Below are 16179 nucleotides of genomic sequence, written 5' to 3'. Positions count from 1 at the left end.
CCAACAAAAACCACACAAATGAACTTATTTACAAAGCAAAAATAGACTCACAGGCATAAAAAAAATTTATGGTTCCAAAAAGGATAGCAGGACACAGAGGAGAGAGATAAATTAGGAGTCTGGGATTAATATATACACATGAGTGCATACATAGTCATGTCCAGCTCTTTGCCACCCCATGGACTATAGCTCACCAGGCTCTTCCGTCCATAGAGTTTTCCGGGCAAGAATACTGAAGCAGATTGCCATTTTCCTACCCCAAGGGATCTTCCCAACCCAGGGATCAAACCCACATCTGTGTCTCCTGAAATGGCAGATAGAATCTTTACCACTGTGCCATGTGGGAAGCTCTTAACATATGCACACTACTATATATAAAATAGGTAAACAACAAGGACTTACTGTATAGCATAGGTAATGACACTCATTGTAATAACCTATAATGGAAAAGAACCTGAAAAAGAATATGTATATCTATATATGGATAGCTGAATCACTTTGCTGTTCACTTTAAACTAACATAACATTGTAAATTAGCTATACTTCAGTGTAAAAAAGAATGTAAAATGCAAAAGATCTTAGTAATAATTTTTCACACTGATTATATGCTGAAATAAAAATAATGAGTTAAGCAAAATATATTATTGACTATATTATTTTCTTATATATTATATTATTTATATATAATATATAATATATTGCTATATATTATATATAATATATTTCAATATACTATATATTATATAATATGTAAATGTTATATATAATATATAAAAATAATGAGTTAAGCAAAATATATTATTGACTATATTATTTTCTTATTATTGTATATCATATATTATTATTATATTATTATATATTATTATATTATATATTATATTATTTATATATAATATATTGCTATGTATTATATATAATATATTATATATTTCAAGATATTATATATTATATAATATATAATATATAAATGTTATATATAATATATAATATATTATATAATAAATAATAGTATATAATATATTGAATATATTTATATATTATATTATATTATACATAGCAATATAAATTATTAATAGCAGTGTTACTATAATATATTCATACATATATACATTATATATATACATTATTATATATTATATGTTATATGGTTTATGTTATATAATTATATATCATGTAGTTGTAAACACTATTACATAATATTTTTACACAATATGCTTATATTCATATATCATGTGATATGTAATAAGTTATTATAATATAATTAATATAGCATTCATATCCTTGTTGTTAGTATAACATATAATTGCATTACATTATTGGAGAGCAAGGAGATCAAGCCAGTCAATCCTAAAGGAAATCAACTCTGAATATTCATTGGAAGGACTGATGCTGAAGTTGAAGCTCCAATACTTTGGCCACCTGATGCGAAAAGCCAACTCATAGGAATAGACCCTGATACTGGGAAAGATTGAGGGCAGGAGGAGAAGTGGGTGACAGAGGATGAGATAGTTGGATGGCATCATCGACTTAGTGGAGATGAGTTTGAGTAACCTCCGGGAGTTGGTGAAGAACAGGGAAGCCTGGCGTGCTGCAGTTCATGTGGTTGCAAAGAGTCAGACATGACTTAGCTACTGAACAATAACATTAAATATATTGTTATTTTTAATTTTTATTTATTTTATTAATTTTAAATGTTTTAATGCATCTACTGGAAAACTTTATAGTTCTGTGGCTCATATCACATTTCTGTTGGACAGTGCTGCCTGTACGATTCTAGCCAATGCGGACACACACACACACAAAACCGCTAAATAGGAATATTTCCAAGTCAATTATAAACAACACATTTCTACACTTATCATTTTTTATTCTCATTTTTCACCTGGTGCATACTAGCTGTTTAAAAGTCCACAGGTTACATGCTACATGAGTTCACCAATAATATTCTTGAAAGTATCAAACAACAGAGATGGAGAGTGGATCCGTGGTGGCCAGGGGTTTGGGACAAGGCGGGGGAGGGAAGAGGGCAGTGGAGGTGGCTAGAAAAGGATGTCATGAGGGATTAGGCAGCTACAAAAAGTCCGGCACCTTGGCCATATCCATGTCAACATCTCGGTGTGATATTGTAATGCCATTCTGAAAGACGTTTCTGTTACAGGAGACAGGTCAAAGACACACAGGATCACTTTCGCGTTATTACTTACAACCTAACCTCATGAGACGCTAAACGAGGTCAGAATAAAACAGCTAATTTTCTTTTTCAGGACAAACAAAACATCAATTGACAACCCAAAAAAGAAAATTCCCCTGGGACTCCACCCCCTGGATGGACCCAACCAGTGTTTCCTGACCCTAGGTACCTTCCGCACTGGTTTCTTTTCTCCATAACCACATCACAACTTTTTACTTAATACTCTGTTTTTTTTAACCTAGTGAAGTAATGTACTAACCTACTGTTTGGGGTTTTTTTTTGCCACATCACACAGCCTGTGGGATGTTAGTTCCCTGACCCCAGATGGAACCCACACCCCCTGCAGTGGAAACATGGAGTCTTAACCATAAGACCATCAGGGAAGGCCCCCAACTGTTTCTCTTTAAACCAACTCACTCTCCAAAGCTGAGATTGGTCCAAGAATTTTTTTTTTAATTTTTATTTCTTTATTTTGTTATTTATGGCTGTGCTGGGTCTTCTTGCTGAGTGAACTTTCTCCAGGTGCGGTGAGCAGGGGCTTCTCTCTAGTTGTGGAGCGCAGGCTTCTCTTGTGAAGCACGGGCTCTAGGCTCTCCAGCTCAATAATTGTGGAATTTGAGCTTAGATGTCCCAAGGCTCGTGGGATCTTCCCCCCCAACCAGGAATCGAACTCCTGTCCCCTGCATTGGCAGGGGGATTCTTTACCACTGATCCACTTTTGCTTTGTCCTTAACAAGAATAACTTTTGAGATCCCAGTTTTATACATATAGATTTTTTTTTTGTCAATACTCCATAAAATAAATACAGAATTCTTTTTTTCCCCCCCAAGTTTGAGTGTTTCTGTTTGTTCTGTGTATCTGATATCTTCACATGCTCTGCACAGGAACTTCTTATTCTGTGAGGGAGTTCCAGGTATGTTGGTTGCTGTTCATTTTCCCAAATCCTTGGATAGAAAGGTCGGGGGTGGGGGGGTGGGGTGGTTCCTAGGAGAACTTATCAACCTTGGAAAATGAAGAACGATAAGATGGGTTCGCCTAGAAGAAGCAGGACGAGTCCAGGAAAGATGGAAGGAAAAGGTGGCAAATTCATTCAACCAATGCCACCCACCTTGTCCCGGGCTGAGTTCCAAAAAGCAAAGTGAATGGACCAGAAGTTTGGCAGAGCCTAGGAAAGCTGGTGGTCAGAGAGGCCCCCCCTTACACCGCCTGGCTCTTCAGGGCTGGGGTATCCACCGTGGAGAGCGTCTGGGACTTGCTCTCCCTGCGCACAGACTCTTCAGTCAACACGCCCCGGACCCTGGCGGGGAGGGTCTTCAGGAACCGGGCGTGAAAGCCCTGGGCGGCGAACACATAAATGATGGGGTTAATGCAGCAGTTGATATAAGCTAGGGAGACGCACAGGGCATCTAGACTGGACACGAGTTTGAAGCTGTCCCAGTGTGCCTGGAAAAAGGCCAGCATCATCCCCGTCACCTGGTAGGGCAGCCAGAAGACGAAGAAGCTGGTCACCACGGCCACCACCACCTTGAGCGTCTTGGCGGAGCGCGTGGCAGTGCGGCTCCACGCCCGAATCAGGAGGAAGGTGTAACAGATGGCAAGCGTGACCAGCGGCCCCAGGAAGCCCACGGCCAGCCGGACGATGGCCACGGCCTTCTCCGCGTACACATTGTCCCTACCGTATGCAACAACACACATCGTCTTGGGCGGGAAGTGCTCTACGTGGACCTGACGGAACACAAAGGAAGGTATGGTCAGCAGCAGAGCCAAGCTCCAGGCCACGGCGCAGGCCACCCAGGCCAGGCGGGCCCCTCGGTAGTTCTGGCACCAGACGGGATTGAACACCAGCAGGAAGCGGTCGGCGCTGATGGTGGCCAGGAGTAAGATGCTGGCGTACATGTTGAGAAGGATGAGAGAGGGCAGGATTCGACAGGCGGCGTCACCGAAGGGCCATTGGTTGTGCTGGATGATGGATGTAAACAAGATGGGCAGCGCCAGGCAGGAGAGGAAGTCGGCCACTGCTAGGTTGAGAAACCAGATGGCGTTGACGGTCCGCTTGATCTCAGACCCTGTCACCCAGATCACCATGGCATTGCCGGGCACCCCGATCAGGAAGACGGCCGCGAAGATCACCAGGGCGATCACATCTGGGGCATTAAGCCTGGGGGTGTGGGAAGAGGCATCCACCATGGTGTCGGGGTTCGAGGTCCATTTGTCATAATCAGAGTAATCAGGGGTGCTGAGAGCCGTGGCATCCTGGGTGGAATCAGAGAGGTGGGGAGAGTGTGAGTGGCAGGTACCAGGGAGCTTGCCCATCAGAGCCACTCAAAGCCCATCACGCCATTTCTTTAAGCCTCAGGTTTCTCCCGGGGAAACAGGGATGCTGAGGACTGACAGCCAGCTGAGGTGTCACACCCCTGATTCAAATGTTGAAAACCGGACTTCCCTGGTGGTACCGTGGTTAAGAATCCGCCTGCCAATGCAGAGGACATGGGTTCCATCCCTGGTCCAGGAAGATCTCACTAGCCACGGAAAAACTAAGCCTGAGAACCACAACTACTGAAGCCTATGTGCTCTAGAGCCCCCGCTCCGCAGTAAGAGAAGCCTTCGCAATGAGAAGCCCTCCCACCGCAATTAAAAGAGTAGCCCCTGCTCGCCCCTATTAGAGAAAACCCACAGGCAGCAGTGAAGACCCAGCACCAACAAAAATAAGTAATTTTAAAAATACTTCGAGGAGAATGAACTAATAATCACATGCACGTAATTCCAAAATTGATAGCCCAAGTCTTAAACTATTACTTAAATTTTATTTTTTTTAATTTTTACTGGAGTATAGTTGATTTACCATGTGTTAATTTCAGGTGTACAACAGTGAAGATACATGATATCTTAAGGCAATATTTTAAAGAATCAAAATTAATGCCTCTCCAAAAAAATTCCACAGTGGAAAAAAATTGGGATTTTAAATAAAGGCAATCTGCTGCGGTCGTTTGTTTGGTTTATGACCCTGCATTGTTATGCAAGAGGGATGAGCCCACAGTTTTCATCCCCAGCTGGGGGTGGTTTGCAGGTTGACACTGTCATGCAAACATATCAAGCAATGCAGGATTTTTTTAAGTATAGTTAAGACTTGGACCATAGAGAAGGCTGAACGCCAAAGAATTGATGCTTTCAAACTATGGTGCTGAAGAAGACTCTTGAGAGTCCTTGGACAGCAAGGAGATCAAACCAGTCAAGCCTATAGGAAATCAACCCTGAATGTTCTTTAGAAGAACTGATGCTGAAGCTGAAGCTCTAATACTTTGGCCACCTGATTCGAAGAGCCAACTCATTGGAAAAGACCCTAATGCTGGGAAAGATGAAGGGTAGAAGGAGAAGGGGGCAACAGAGGATGAGATGGTTGGATGGCATCATCAACTCAATGGGCATGAGTTTGAGCAACTCCAGGAGATAGTGAAGGAGAGGGAAGCCTGGTGTGCTGCAGTCCATGGGGTCAGACAGGACTTAGCAACTGAACAACAATTCAGAAGAACCAGGGCTCCTTGGAGAAAGGTTGGTTCCTGTTCTGGGACAGAAAATATACAAGATGAGGTCAGAACATCTCGCACTAGAAAGTAAGAAAAATTTTAAGTAACAATAGGGACATATCAAAAGGACTTCCCCGATGGTCCAGTTATTGAGACTCCACCTTCCAATGCAGTTGGTACAGGTTCGATCCCTGGTCAGGGAATTAAGATCCCACATGTCACATGGTGTGGCAAAATAAAACAAAAAAGAGACGGCCTAAAAGAGCCCACACTAGCCAGAAAGTGAAACTGAAAGTCGTTCAGTCATGTCTGACTCTTTGTGACCCCATGGACTGTATTGTCCATGGAATTCTCCAGGTCAGAATACTGGAGTGGGTAGCCTTTCCCTTCTCCAGGGGACCTTCCCAATCCAGGGATCAAACCCACATCTCCTGCATTGCAGGCAGATTCTTTACCAGTTGAGCCACAAGGGAGGCCCAAGAACACTGGCGTGGGTAGCCTATCCCTTCTCCAGCAGATCTTCCTGACCCAGGAATCCAACTGGGGTCTCCTGCATTACAGGCGGATTCTTTACCAACTGAGCTATGAGAGACACTAGCCAGAAGATGGGACAATTTGAGTATTTAATAATAATAATAACTGATGGAATAAAATATATATTAATAATAAAGATCTATGAGTTCATAATGATAATAAAAGCAAGTAAGTCATTGGTCACATTTTTATTCTGAAAAGGGAATTAATCAAGCACTTATCCTGCCATTTCTGTACAGAGTATTACTTCAGAGAAATAACGAGTCAATGTGGGAGGTCCTTCTTTAGAGAAGAATCTAAAAATAATTCCTGCAGAAGGAATGATAAACTTAAGGAAATATGGATCTGGATGATGAACAACATCTAATAAAACCATCATGTAAAAAAGATAGGAACCTTATAATAAATAGGTTGAGCTGGTACCGCAAACTCTCCCATCAACCTCAGCACTTGGAGAAGAGAGACAAGTAGACATCTGTTCTGATGTGATGCAGTAAAACAATGATACAGCACCAGGCCTTCCCTCATAGTTCATTCAGTAAAGAATCTGCCTGCAATATGGTAGACTTGGGTTTCATTCCTGGGTCGAGAAGATTCCCCTGGAGAAGGAAATGGCAACCCACTCCAGTATTCTTGCCTGGAGAGTCCCATGGACAGAAGAGCCTGGCGGGCTACAGCCCATGGTGTCACAAGAGTCAGACATGACTTAGCAACTAAACCACCACCATCCATGGAGCAGTTTTTGCCAAAAAAACAAAGAATGTGAATTTAATCAAGGTCCTAGATCTAAAACTACCAGTTTACAGGAAAAGCAGGTGAGAGAGTAATATGATAAATAACACCACAGGGACAAAACCAGCCCAATCAGAGCTCAAGAAACTCTGCAGGACAAATGGTGTTGTTTCTCACAAATAAATGGCATTTTTAAAATAGGAAGAGAAAAAAAAATGGAATGGGAAGTGTCGTGGATTAAAAGAGATTTATAGATAACTATTAAGGGCCTACTATAGAGCCCAGGGAATGCTTCTCAATATTCTGTAACGACTTATTTGGGAAAAGAATCTAAAAAAGAGGGAAATATATGTACATATAACTGATATACTTTGCTATACAGCATAAATTAACACAGCACTGTAAATCAATTATTTATTGTTATTTGGTCGCTGAGTCATGTCGGACTCCTTTGCAACCCCATTAGACTGTAGCCCGCCAGGTTCCTCTGTCCCTGGAGTTCTCCAGGCAAGAATACTGGAGTGGTAAGGTGGTAATTCCAACTGGTGACAAAGCCAATGTGAGGGTTAAGAGTGTCTCATTTAGTAATGACTGCAGCACCTCTTGGTGAAATTGCAGCCTGTGTAATGTACATGTTAAAAGGGTGCATTAGTCAGTATTGGAGAAGGGTCCTGTAAAGTCATCCAGACTTGCTGTGAACACTAACTACCATTTGAAGCCACTGGTAGACAGAGGCTCTGCTCTAAACCACTTTTTAGCAATTGTATTTTTTTCCTGATTATATTTTTAACGTACTTCGATGTTTATGTTGATGAGTTTTTTATGTACTTTTGGTGATGTTTCAGTCTCATGTACTCTTCTGACGTCAGAAAAGTACCACCGGTTGTTTGCAGCCTTATTGTGTAATCAGCCTACCACAGGCTTCCATATATAACAAAGTGATTAATATTGTGCAAGTGTAAAACACTTCTGTTGTGAAAGCAGTGTTTGGAAAATGAGAAATTATTTAAAATGGTTACAAAATACTAGTCAATTTCATAATCCCCACTTTCCTCCCTTAAAGGTCTGCTTTACCAGAGAAAGGGTCACTTATTTGTCATTGCAAGATTCTTAGAAAATGTGTTTAATCCTCTCAAAGACAATCAGTACTAAAAAGTCTGTATTATTTTGGTCTGTGGGGTACAGAGTACAAGCTGTAGTCAAAGGATGGAAAAGATTTTTTCACTGTCTCTCTTAAGCTGAATAATTTTTTTCCTCCAGTGTTTTATACAGTGTTTTATACAGGTTTTGAATTCCTTTAACGTTTATTGTGTGTACTGAATACTACATATGTACTATTCTGATTGTTTGCTCTAGTTTACTACCAATAAAAGACCTGTTAATCACATACAAAAAAAAAAAAAAAAAAGAATACTGGAATGGGTTGCCATTTTCTTCTGGGGATCTTCCAGACCCAGCGATCGAACCCACATCTCTTGTGTCTCCTGCTTTGGCACGTGGATTCTTCCACTGGGCCACCTAGGAAGCCACTCTACTGTAATAAAAATTTTAAAAGGAGAGAAGGAGAGATTTAAGAAGTAGATATACCAAAGATAATACAGAGACCAAGGCTGGATCCTAATGGGAATAGTCATCTGGAAAATAAGATTTTTTGGAGACATCTGGGAGATTTTAAAATAGACTGGATATGCAACAATAGTAAGGAACCATTGCTTATTCTATTGAGGGTGATATGATATTGTATGTATGTTTTCAAAAAGTGGTAGAAGACAGTTTCTGATAGAGGTTTCACATAGCAGGTGAAATAGGATGTTTGGGGCTTGCTTTAAAAATTCTAGAAAAAAAAGAGAGGGAGGAAGAACGGAGGACCACGGATGACTAAGAATGGCAAAGTGTTGACAACTGTGGGAGCTGGGTCATGAGCACACTGGACATTCACAACTTCATTCTCTCTGTTTTTGTGCGTTTGTTATTTTCCATAATAAAATAATGAACAGAGTCTTGAGTACTTTCTTTCCAAGAAGTGTCATATCCCCCTCCCAAGAGAGAAAGAGCAGCAGCTGAATGAGAAACAGCCTTGGACGCAGAACGATAAGCCAGAGGCACCAGACGCGGCAGCAGGAAAATCCCCACGCAGGACAGGGAATGATTGTACTAAGGCAGCCAGTATTTATTGAGCATCTACTATGTTCTGAGTACAGCATTAGCTCTTTCAGTCCTGACCACAACCCTACGAGTAGGTCCGAAGAATATGCCCATTTTATTGACAAGGAAATAGAGGCACCGGAAGATGAAGTAGCCTGTTCCAGTCATGTAGATGGGAATTCAACTTTCTTTAGATTGGTATGCTAACCCAGACAGGCTGCTCTTGGGCAGTTCCAGAGGTAGGAAAGGGGCCTCCAAGGACATGCAAGGGGCAAACTCTGTGGTCCCTGGAGCCCATCCCTGAAGGTGATTTTGTCACCAGCCCCGGGAAAGGAGGCAGAGAAAAACACAGATCATTTTTATAGAAATATTCAGGGCTGGATTTTTTGGGTACTTGAATTTGCAGGCTGAGGTTTTGACCCACTAAACACCCAGCTCACAGATTAAATTAGATGAAAAATGTTCAAGAACCTGGCAAAGTGCCTGGTACACAGTAGGGAGATAAGAAATGGCAATGCTCTTATTTCCCATTGATCTTAAAATTATTGGAAAGTTCAGATCTTTCTCCGAACCATTCTTTTTAATTCTAGTTCCTTTATGTTTCTATTCTTTTTAATTCTAGTCCCTTTATGTTTCCTTAAGGTCAACCAGGTCAGCCAGGCTGATGGTCCAGCATATTTGCTGGTACAGCCATAGCAGAGACCAAATTATTCAAAGGGAAAAGGTCAGTGTCAACTGAAAAGTGGATGAACTGGGTATGGTATATCTAGGTAGTGGAACATTATTCCACCATAAAAAGGGATGAAGTATTGAGATAAGCTACAATGTGGATGAAGCTTGTAAACATTATGCTGAGTGAAAGAAGTCAGAATCTTGCTATATGACTCCATTTATATAAAATGCCTACAATAGGCAAATCCATAGAGATGGGAGATGTGCTAGTAATAGCCGGGGGCCAGGGGAGCAGGAGTGGGGAGGGACTGCTTAGTGGGTACAGGGTTTCTTTTGAGGGTGATGAATAGTTTCTGGAAATAGATAAAGGTAGTGATGGAGACAAGGCTTCCCCGGTGGCTCTGCGGTAAAGAATCTGCCTGCAAGGCAGCAGACTTCAATCCCTGAGATTGAAGTTCAATTGAACCCCAGCAGAGTTCAGTCCCTGAGTCAGGAAGATCCCCTGCAGGAGGGCAGAGCAACCCACTCCAGTATTCCTGCCTGGAGAATCCTATGGCCAGAGGAGCCTGGTGGGCTATGGTCCACAGGGTCGCAAAGAGTCGGACACGACTGAAGCGACTCCGCATGCGCGCAGTGATGGGGCAGCACTGTGAACGTACTCAGGGCCACTGAATGGTACACTTCAAAATGGTGAATTATAAATTCTGTGGCATTGTGGTCGATTAAAATTAAAGTGCCACTGTCCTAAAGACAAGGAAAGGCCAAGGGACTGTTCCAGATGAGTGGGGACTAAAGGACCAGGAAACCCAAAGGTGATGTGACATCCTGGACCACAGCCTGGAGCAAGAAAGACAAATTCACTCTGAAGGGCATTATTCGGACCACTGAGCAAGTTTTAACTTGATCTATGGACTAGATCACAGTATCGCATCAAATGTTAAATTCCCTGACATTGATCACTGTACTCGTGTAAATGAATGTCTTTGTTTTTGAGAAGGAGACCCTGAGACATTTAGGAGCAAAGGATGCCTGCAACTTCCTCTCAACTGGCTCAGAAAAAAAAAAAAAAAAAAGATGGTAGATGATAGATTTATCGATAGAAGGGACGGATAGATTGAGCAAAGCTGGAGAATTTGGGTCAAGAGAATATGGAAGTTCTCTGTATTATTCTTGTAATTTTTTCTGTAAGTGTGAAGATGTTTCCAAAAAGTTAAAATGGTTGCTTTATTTCTACTGATAAGGAGACTCTGCCCTGAGTCATCCACCTGACCATCCTCACCCCCAGCACCCTGACCTCCCTTTTTTGACTCTGGGACCCCCAATCTCAGATCACTGAAGGGTCAATGCTGGGCATGGCAAGAGGCCCCCAGATCCTGCCCAGGGGGACCCTGCACTATAGCAGGTGATTAAATGTTTTAAGTGTCCACCGCGGACGTGATAACACGAAGCTAACTTCGATCTCTGCTTGTTTCACAAGCTCTGGACTATGCTGCAGAATAACCCAGACCCCAGAATGGGATGCCTCCCCCCCGCCCCGCTCCCATGCTCAACCCTCACATCAGATGACTAACATCCTTGCCTGGGATGAGCTCATGAAGCCCTTCCCTATCACTGACTTCACGAGGGCAGGAAAAAGATGCTGATTCTAATGCTCTGTGGTTTCTAGGATCCTCCCGATGTAAATGACTTGCAAAGTTTAGCCATGGCAGTATCTCTATAAAGAAGGGAAACAGCTGAAGCATCCAGGCCAGTGGCTCAATAACGATGACACATCCAGGCAAAATAATTCTATGCAACCAGCAAAAGAATGAGGAAGTTTACCTAAGGGTGAGTGTGGAAAGAACTCCAAGATCTAGGGTGAAACAGAACAAGTAAGAACAGTGTGTGAAGTAACACTACCTACCAAAGAGGAATCATTCTTCCTCTCTGTTTTTCTCTCTCCACCAACCCCCTCTCCCCTCCTCACCACTTCCCCTCTGTCTCTCTCTCTCTCTCTCCTGAGTGTCTGTACAGACTAGCTCCAGAAGTAGGCAGAGGAAACCTGGAACAGTGGGTGCCCCAGGGGAAGGGAAGCAGGAGGTTGGTATACTTTTTGGGGGGGAAGGGGAGCAGGGTTGGCCCCTGCTAAGAGACATGTGGGATCCTAGTTCCCCGACCGGTCATCAAACCTGCATCTGCTGCATTGGAAGCACAGAATCTTAACCACTTAACTGCCAGGGAAGTCCCTCACCATATATGTTTTTGTTCTGGTATGTAGAGCCATATCAGTGAATATGCCACCCATTCCCCTCTCCCCGGAAATGGATATTATATAGCTTCTACAAAAGAATTTGTGCTTCTACCATTCTAGAAGGGGCTTCCCAGGTGGCTCTGCGGTAAAGCATCCACCTGCCAAGCTGAAGATGCATATTTGCTCCCTGGGTCAGAAAGATCCCCTGGAGAAGGAAATGGTAACCCACTCCAGTATTCTTGCCTGGGGTATCCCACAGACAGAGGAGCCTGGCGGGGTACAGTCCACGGAGTCTCAAAGAGTGTAACACAACTTGGCGACTGAGCACAAACTCGAGTGCCATTCTGGGAGTCCAGGAAAGAGTCTAAGCATATTTCTTCATCGCATAAATGTTAACAGACTAGAGATTGGCTCCTGACATACCTGGCACCTGTCCTTGGAGAGGTTATGGTCTCCTGCGAGAGGGAAATTAATCGCCAAGGATGGAAAATGAGCATGTTCTACAGAGAATCCAGCCTGGTGGGGGATCAGGAGAAGGGTGTTGGAAAAATCAAGCCACAACACCGTGTGACCCACTCCAGTATTCTTGCCTGGGAAATCCTATGGATGGAGGAGCCTGGAGGGCTACAGTCCATGGGGTCACAAAAAAAAGTCGGAGATGACTTACCCACTAAGCAACAGCAAAGAACTAAGTAGCAATGAAAAAGAGGGAAAAAAATGGTAATTCGGTCCAAACGAAATTTCTGCCCTGATGGGAATGTCCCAGAGGCGTGCCATCCAGGATGGTAGCCGCCAGTCACCTATGGCCATGGAGTCCGTGACATGCGGCAGGAGTGTCTGGGAACTGAACTTATACTTTGCTCTCATTTTAATTAAGTTTCACCAGACACATGTGGCTGGTGGCTGCCTCTCAAACACCAGTGGTCTGGGGCTCCTAAGCGATTCCCAAGTGCTTCCTAGATGTTAGTTTGTTAATTCTCCAACCGCAGTGTTTACGCTACAACAAGCCCAAAGACGGGATACTCTCTTTTTCCTAAGATCACAGGCTCATTTTAAGAGCCCTTGCCTACTGTGTGGAGAAAGGGCTAGGTCAGAAGCTGAGAAGAAGAGGCGATTGGGATTGTCCAGCTGTGGTGTGGGACAATGGTCGTTTGCACTAGGGTGGTGACAGTGAGGACTCATGAATGGATCAGAGGAGAGCGGGGCTAAGAAGACGATGTTTAGGAGAAAAGCAATCAGAATCACCAAGTTCTAAGTCCTTTTCATGTATCAGCTCTTCCTTTTTTTTTTTTTTTTTTGCCATTGCAACACCCATTTTGCAGATGAGAAAACTGAGGCTACAGACAGCTTAAGAGACCTTTCCAGGTCCTCACTGTTAGCAAGTGGCAGAGGTAGGAGAGACCCTCAGAGAGTCCAACCCTAGAACCTTCTCGGAGAGGTTGTCAGGCCTCAGGCGTGGTGGGAGTGAGGGGCATGTGTTCAACGCAAAGGGTCACAAGGTAACCGGGAGGCTGTCACACACCAGAAGGGGAAAGAACATCCGCGTGGCTGGCAGGTAGCCAGGACAAGATTGGAGGAGCCGCAGATGTCACGTTAAAGGAGATGCATTTTATCCTGGGGTAATGGGGAGCCATAGATGGTCTTTGAGCCACAGAGGGACCCGATGAGAGTTCTTGTTTAGGAAGTGAGACTAAAGGCAAGAGGATCAGAGAGGAGCCTGGGGCAGGGGCTCAGGCCAGCAAAGGTGGGAGTGATGCCCAGAGGAGGGAGAAAAGCAGGAGACTTAGGAGGCATGACACACCCCTTCCCTCCCTCTTGGGGCCTCAGTCTTGCCATCTTCAGAGCAGGGGACGTCCTGCCAACTGTCCCCTCCTTTACTGTGGAAATAATAGACTCAGGAATGCTGTCAGGGCTAGGAAATACCCAGAAGGCACGGTCTGCTTTTTTCCCCAGAACATCCCTCTCCCCGTTTCTACATGGACACAAGGTCTTTAAACAATCCACCAGCAGAACCATATAAAACCACTAAAGCGTCCTCAGACACTGGGATACAAGGGAGGGGGTGAGCATCTCCACTCATCTTCTTGAATCTGCACAGTCTTTGAGACTCAACCTCCTTGAGCACGAAGAAACGTAGGCATTTGCATTTTAAAAGCCATGTGAAAAAGACAAACCTCCGGATCCTTTCAGGATACGATGAACTACCTTTCAGGTGGGCAAAAACAAAAATAGCTCCATCTAACCATGCAGATGGGTTTCTAGACAAGTAAATACTCTCCTGCTCTGAAAATGAGGAATATAAATTGGTACAGGTTTTGGCAATATCTGTTAAAATAAAAATTGTCTATGTCTTAGATTCAGCATTTGAAGTTCTGAAAACCCAGACATGAATCCAAAGATATAATTCTGGTGTTTGGAGTTTTGGGGGTTTTTTGGCTGCCCAGCCTGTGGGATCTTATCTCCCTGACCAGGGATCAAACCCGGGCCCATGACAATGAAAGCAGTGAATCTTAACCACTGGACCACCAGGGAATTTTCTAATTTTGGTTTTGAAGACAAACAGCCTAAATTTCCATTGATAAGTGATGGACACTCTCACTGGCATATCCCACAGCTGATAAAAAGAAAAAGGGAATTTCCCTGAAATACACCAGGATATAACAGTATCTTTCTCACAGATTAAGCTGAAGCTTGTAAATGTCAAGTGCCTAGCACAGTGCCTGGCATGCAGGTGAATGTTGTCAATACTATTATAAGTTATTCACGTAAGAAAAAAAAGCGAGATGTAGGGATATCGTGTAAAAAAGACTTCTCTTTGCAGGGTAGGTGGGGGAGAAAGGATAGACACATCACAGGCATTGAGGGCCAGCTGCTGAAAGAGTTTCCCATGTGTTATCTCACTGAACTCTCCCCATGACCGTACGATACAGATTTCGCTCTGTAGGGTGACTATCTCCTTAGTGATAAGGAGAAGGAGGCTCAGAAAGACGAGTCTCCTCAGCTTTTACACAAGACAGGGAGGATTCGAACCCAGTTTCTGTACGATCTCCATGTCAAAACACTCCTTACTCCCTACACTGTCATGGACTGTTTCCAGAAGTATTAGCCACAAACTGGTACCCTAATCCCTCCCCCCATGTTTCTGGCTACAAGGAACCAGAGCTACAAAGAATCTGAGTCTCTGGACAGGGACGGTCCTTTCACTGAATACCCTTTAGGGATTTGGGGCTTTTTTTTTAATTATTAGTATTCACAAAGAAAAAGCTCTAGTCCATCTTTTAACTTCTTTAAAAAAAATTTTCTGACATTACAGAACTAAACTGAAATGTATTAATATTCCACTCCTACATTGCCATGACAAAAAAAAAGATCTCATGAGCCAAAAAAACACAGGAATTAGCTTATAAAACTAAATATGGATCTCAGCATCAGCTGAGCAGAGAAAGGAATTAAAACATTTCAATTAAAAAAAATCATGAGTGAATAATAAAATGTGTAGAAACAAAATTTTCAAACTATTTGGGATTATTTAACAGAAGGGAAAAGTCAAAGCTAATCTCGGGCCCTATAACCCCTTGACAGTCTTATTCCTTAGCTGCTTCCCAGCCCTGGAGGGGGAGAGGAAGGCGAGGGGAGTAGGGGAGAGGTCAAGGACTGGGAGGAGGAGGAAGGAAAAGGGGAGCAGATGGCGCCAAAAAGGGAGAGCACCCACATAGCGGGTGTCTGCCCCCCACTCCCCCCCAAACTCACCATCTTCAGGTCTCTCCCAGATTCTCCGCTGATCAAAGGCTCCCAAGGGCTGTGGTTTGCAAGCCCCAAGGGAGGGCACAGATAACCAGAGAGGAAATGACCCGTCTTACCCCTCTGGGGTTCTCATTGGTCTGGGGCTCGGGGTTTCTTCCGCAAGACACACACCCAGTGAACCCTGAACACCTCCTCCAGCTGCTCCACGGAAGGGGCCAGGAGGAAGTTCCAGGTCCCAGGAGGAAGGAAGCCAGACATTAGAGACCCCCACCTTGTCCAGACCTGGGCCTTCTCCCAGCCTTGAGTTCCCCCATTTGAGAGGCTCTCTCTTTCCTTCTATGGCCCCAGGTAGCAGTGAAAAAGCTCAGGGGTTCAATTGGTTTAAACCTGGGAATCGGGGATTGATT

General features: G+C 43.6%; 1 protein-coding gene across 1 annotated transcript; it reads right to left on the bottom strand.

Annotated features, from left to right (window-relative positions):
* Window positions 1–1468: 1468 nt before the first annotated feature.
* C5AR1 (complement C5a receptor 1) lies at window positions 1469–15895 on the bottom strand. Its single transcript, XM_065926395.1, has 2 exons — window positions 15779–15895; window positions 1469–4444 (listed from the first exon to the last, which is right to left on the bottom strand). Exons 1-2 carry the CDS (start codon window positions 15779–15781, stop codon window positions 3389–3391), a joined length of 1059 nt encoding a protein of 352 aa, XP_065782467.1. The 5' UTR covers window positions 15782–15895; the 3' UTR covers window positions 1469–3388.
* Window positions 15896–16179: the final 284 nt, after the last annotated feature.

The sequence above is a fragment of the Muntiacus reevesi genome, chromosome 2 (genome assembly GCF_963930625.1).
Source record: "Muntiacus reevesi chromosome 2, mMunRee1.1, whole genome shotgun sequence".
In the NCBI taxonomy this organism is placed as follows: Eukaryota; Metazoa; Chordata; class Mammalia; order Artiodactyla; family Cervidae; genus Muntiacus; species Muntiacus reevesi.
This window is presented reverse-complemented; position numbering and strand designations above follow the sequence as displayed.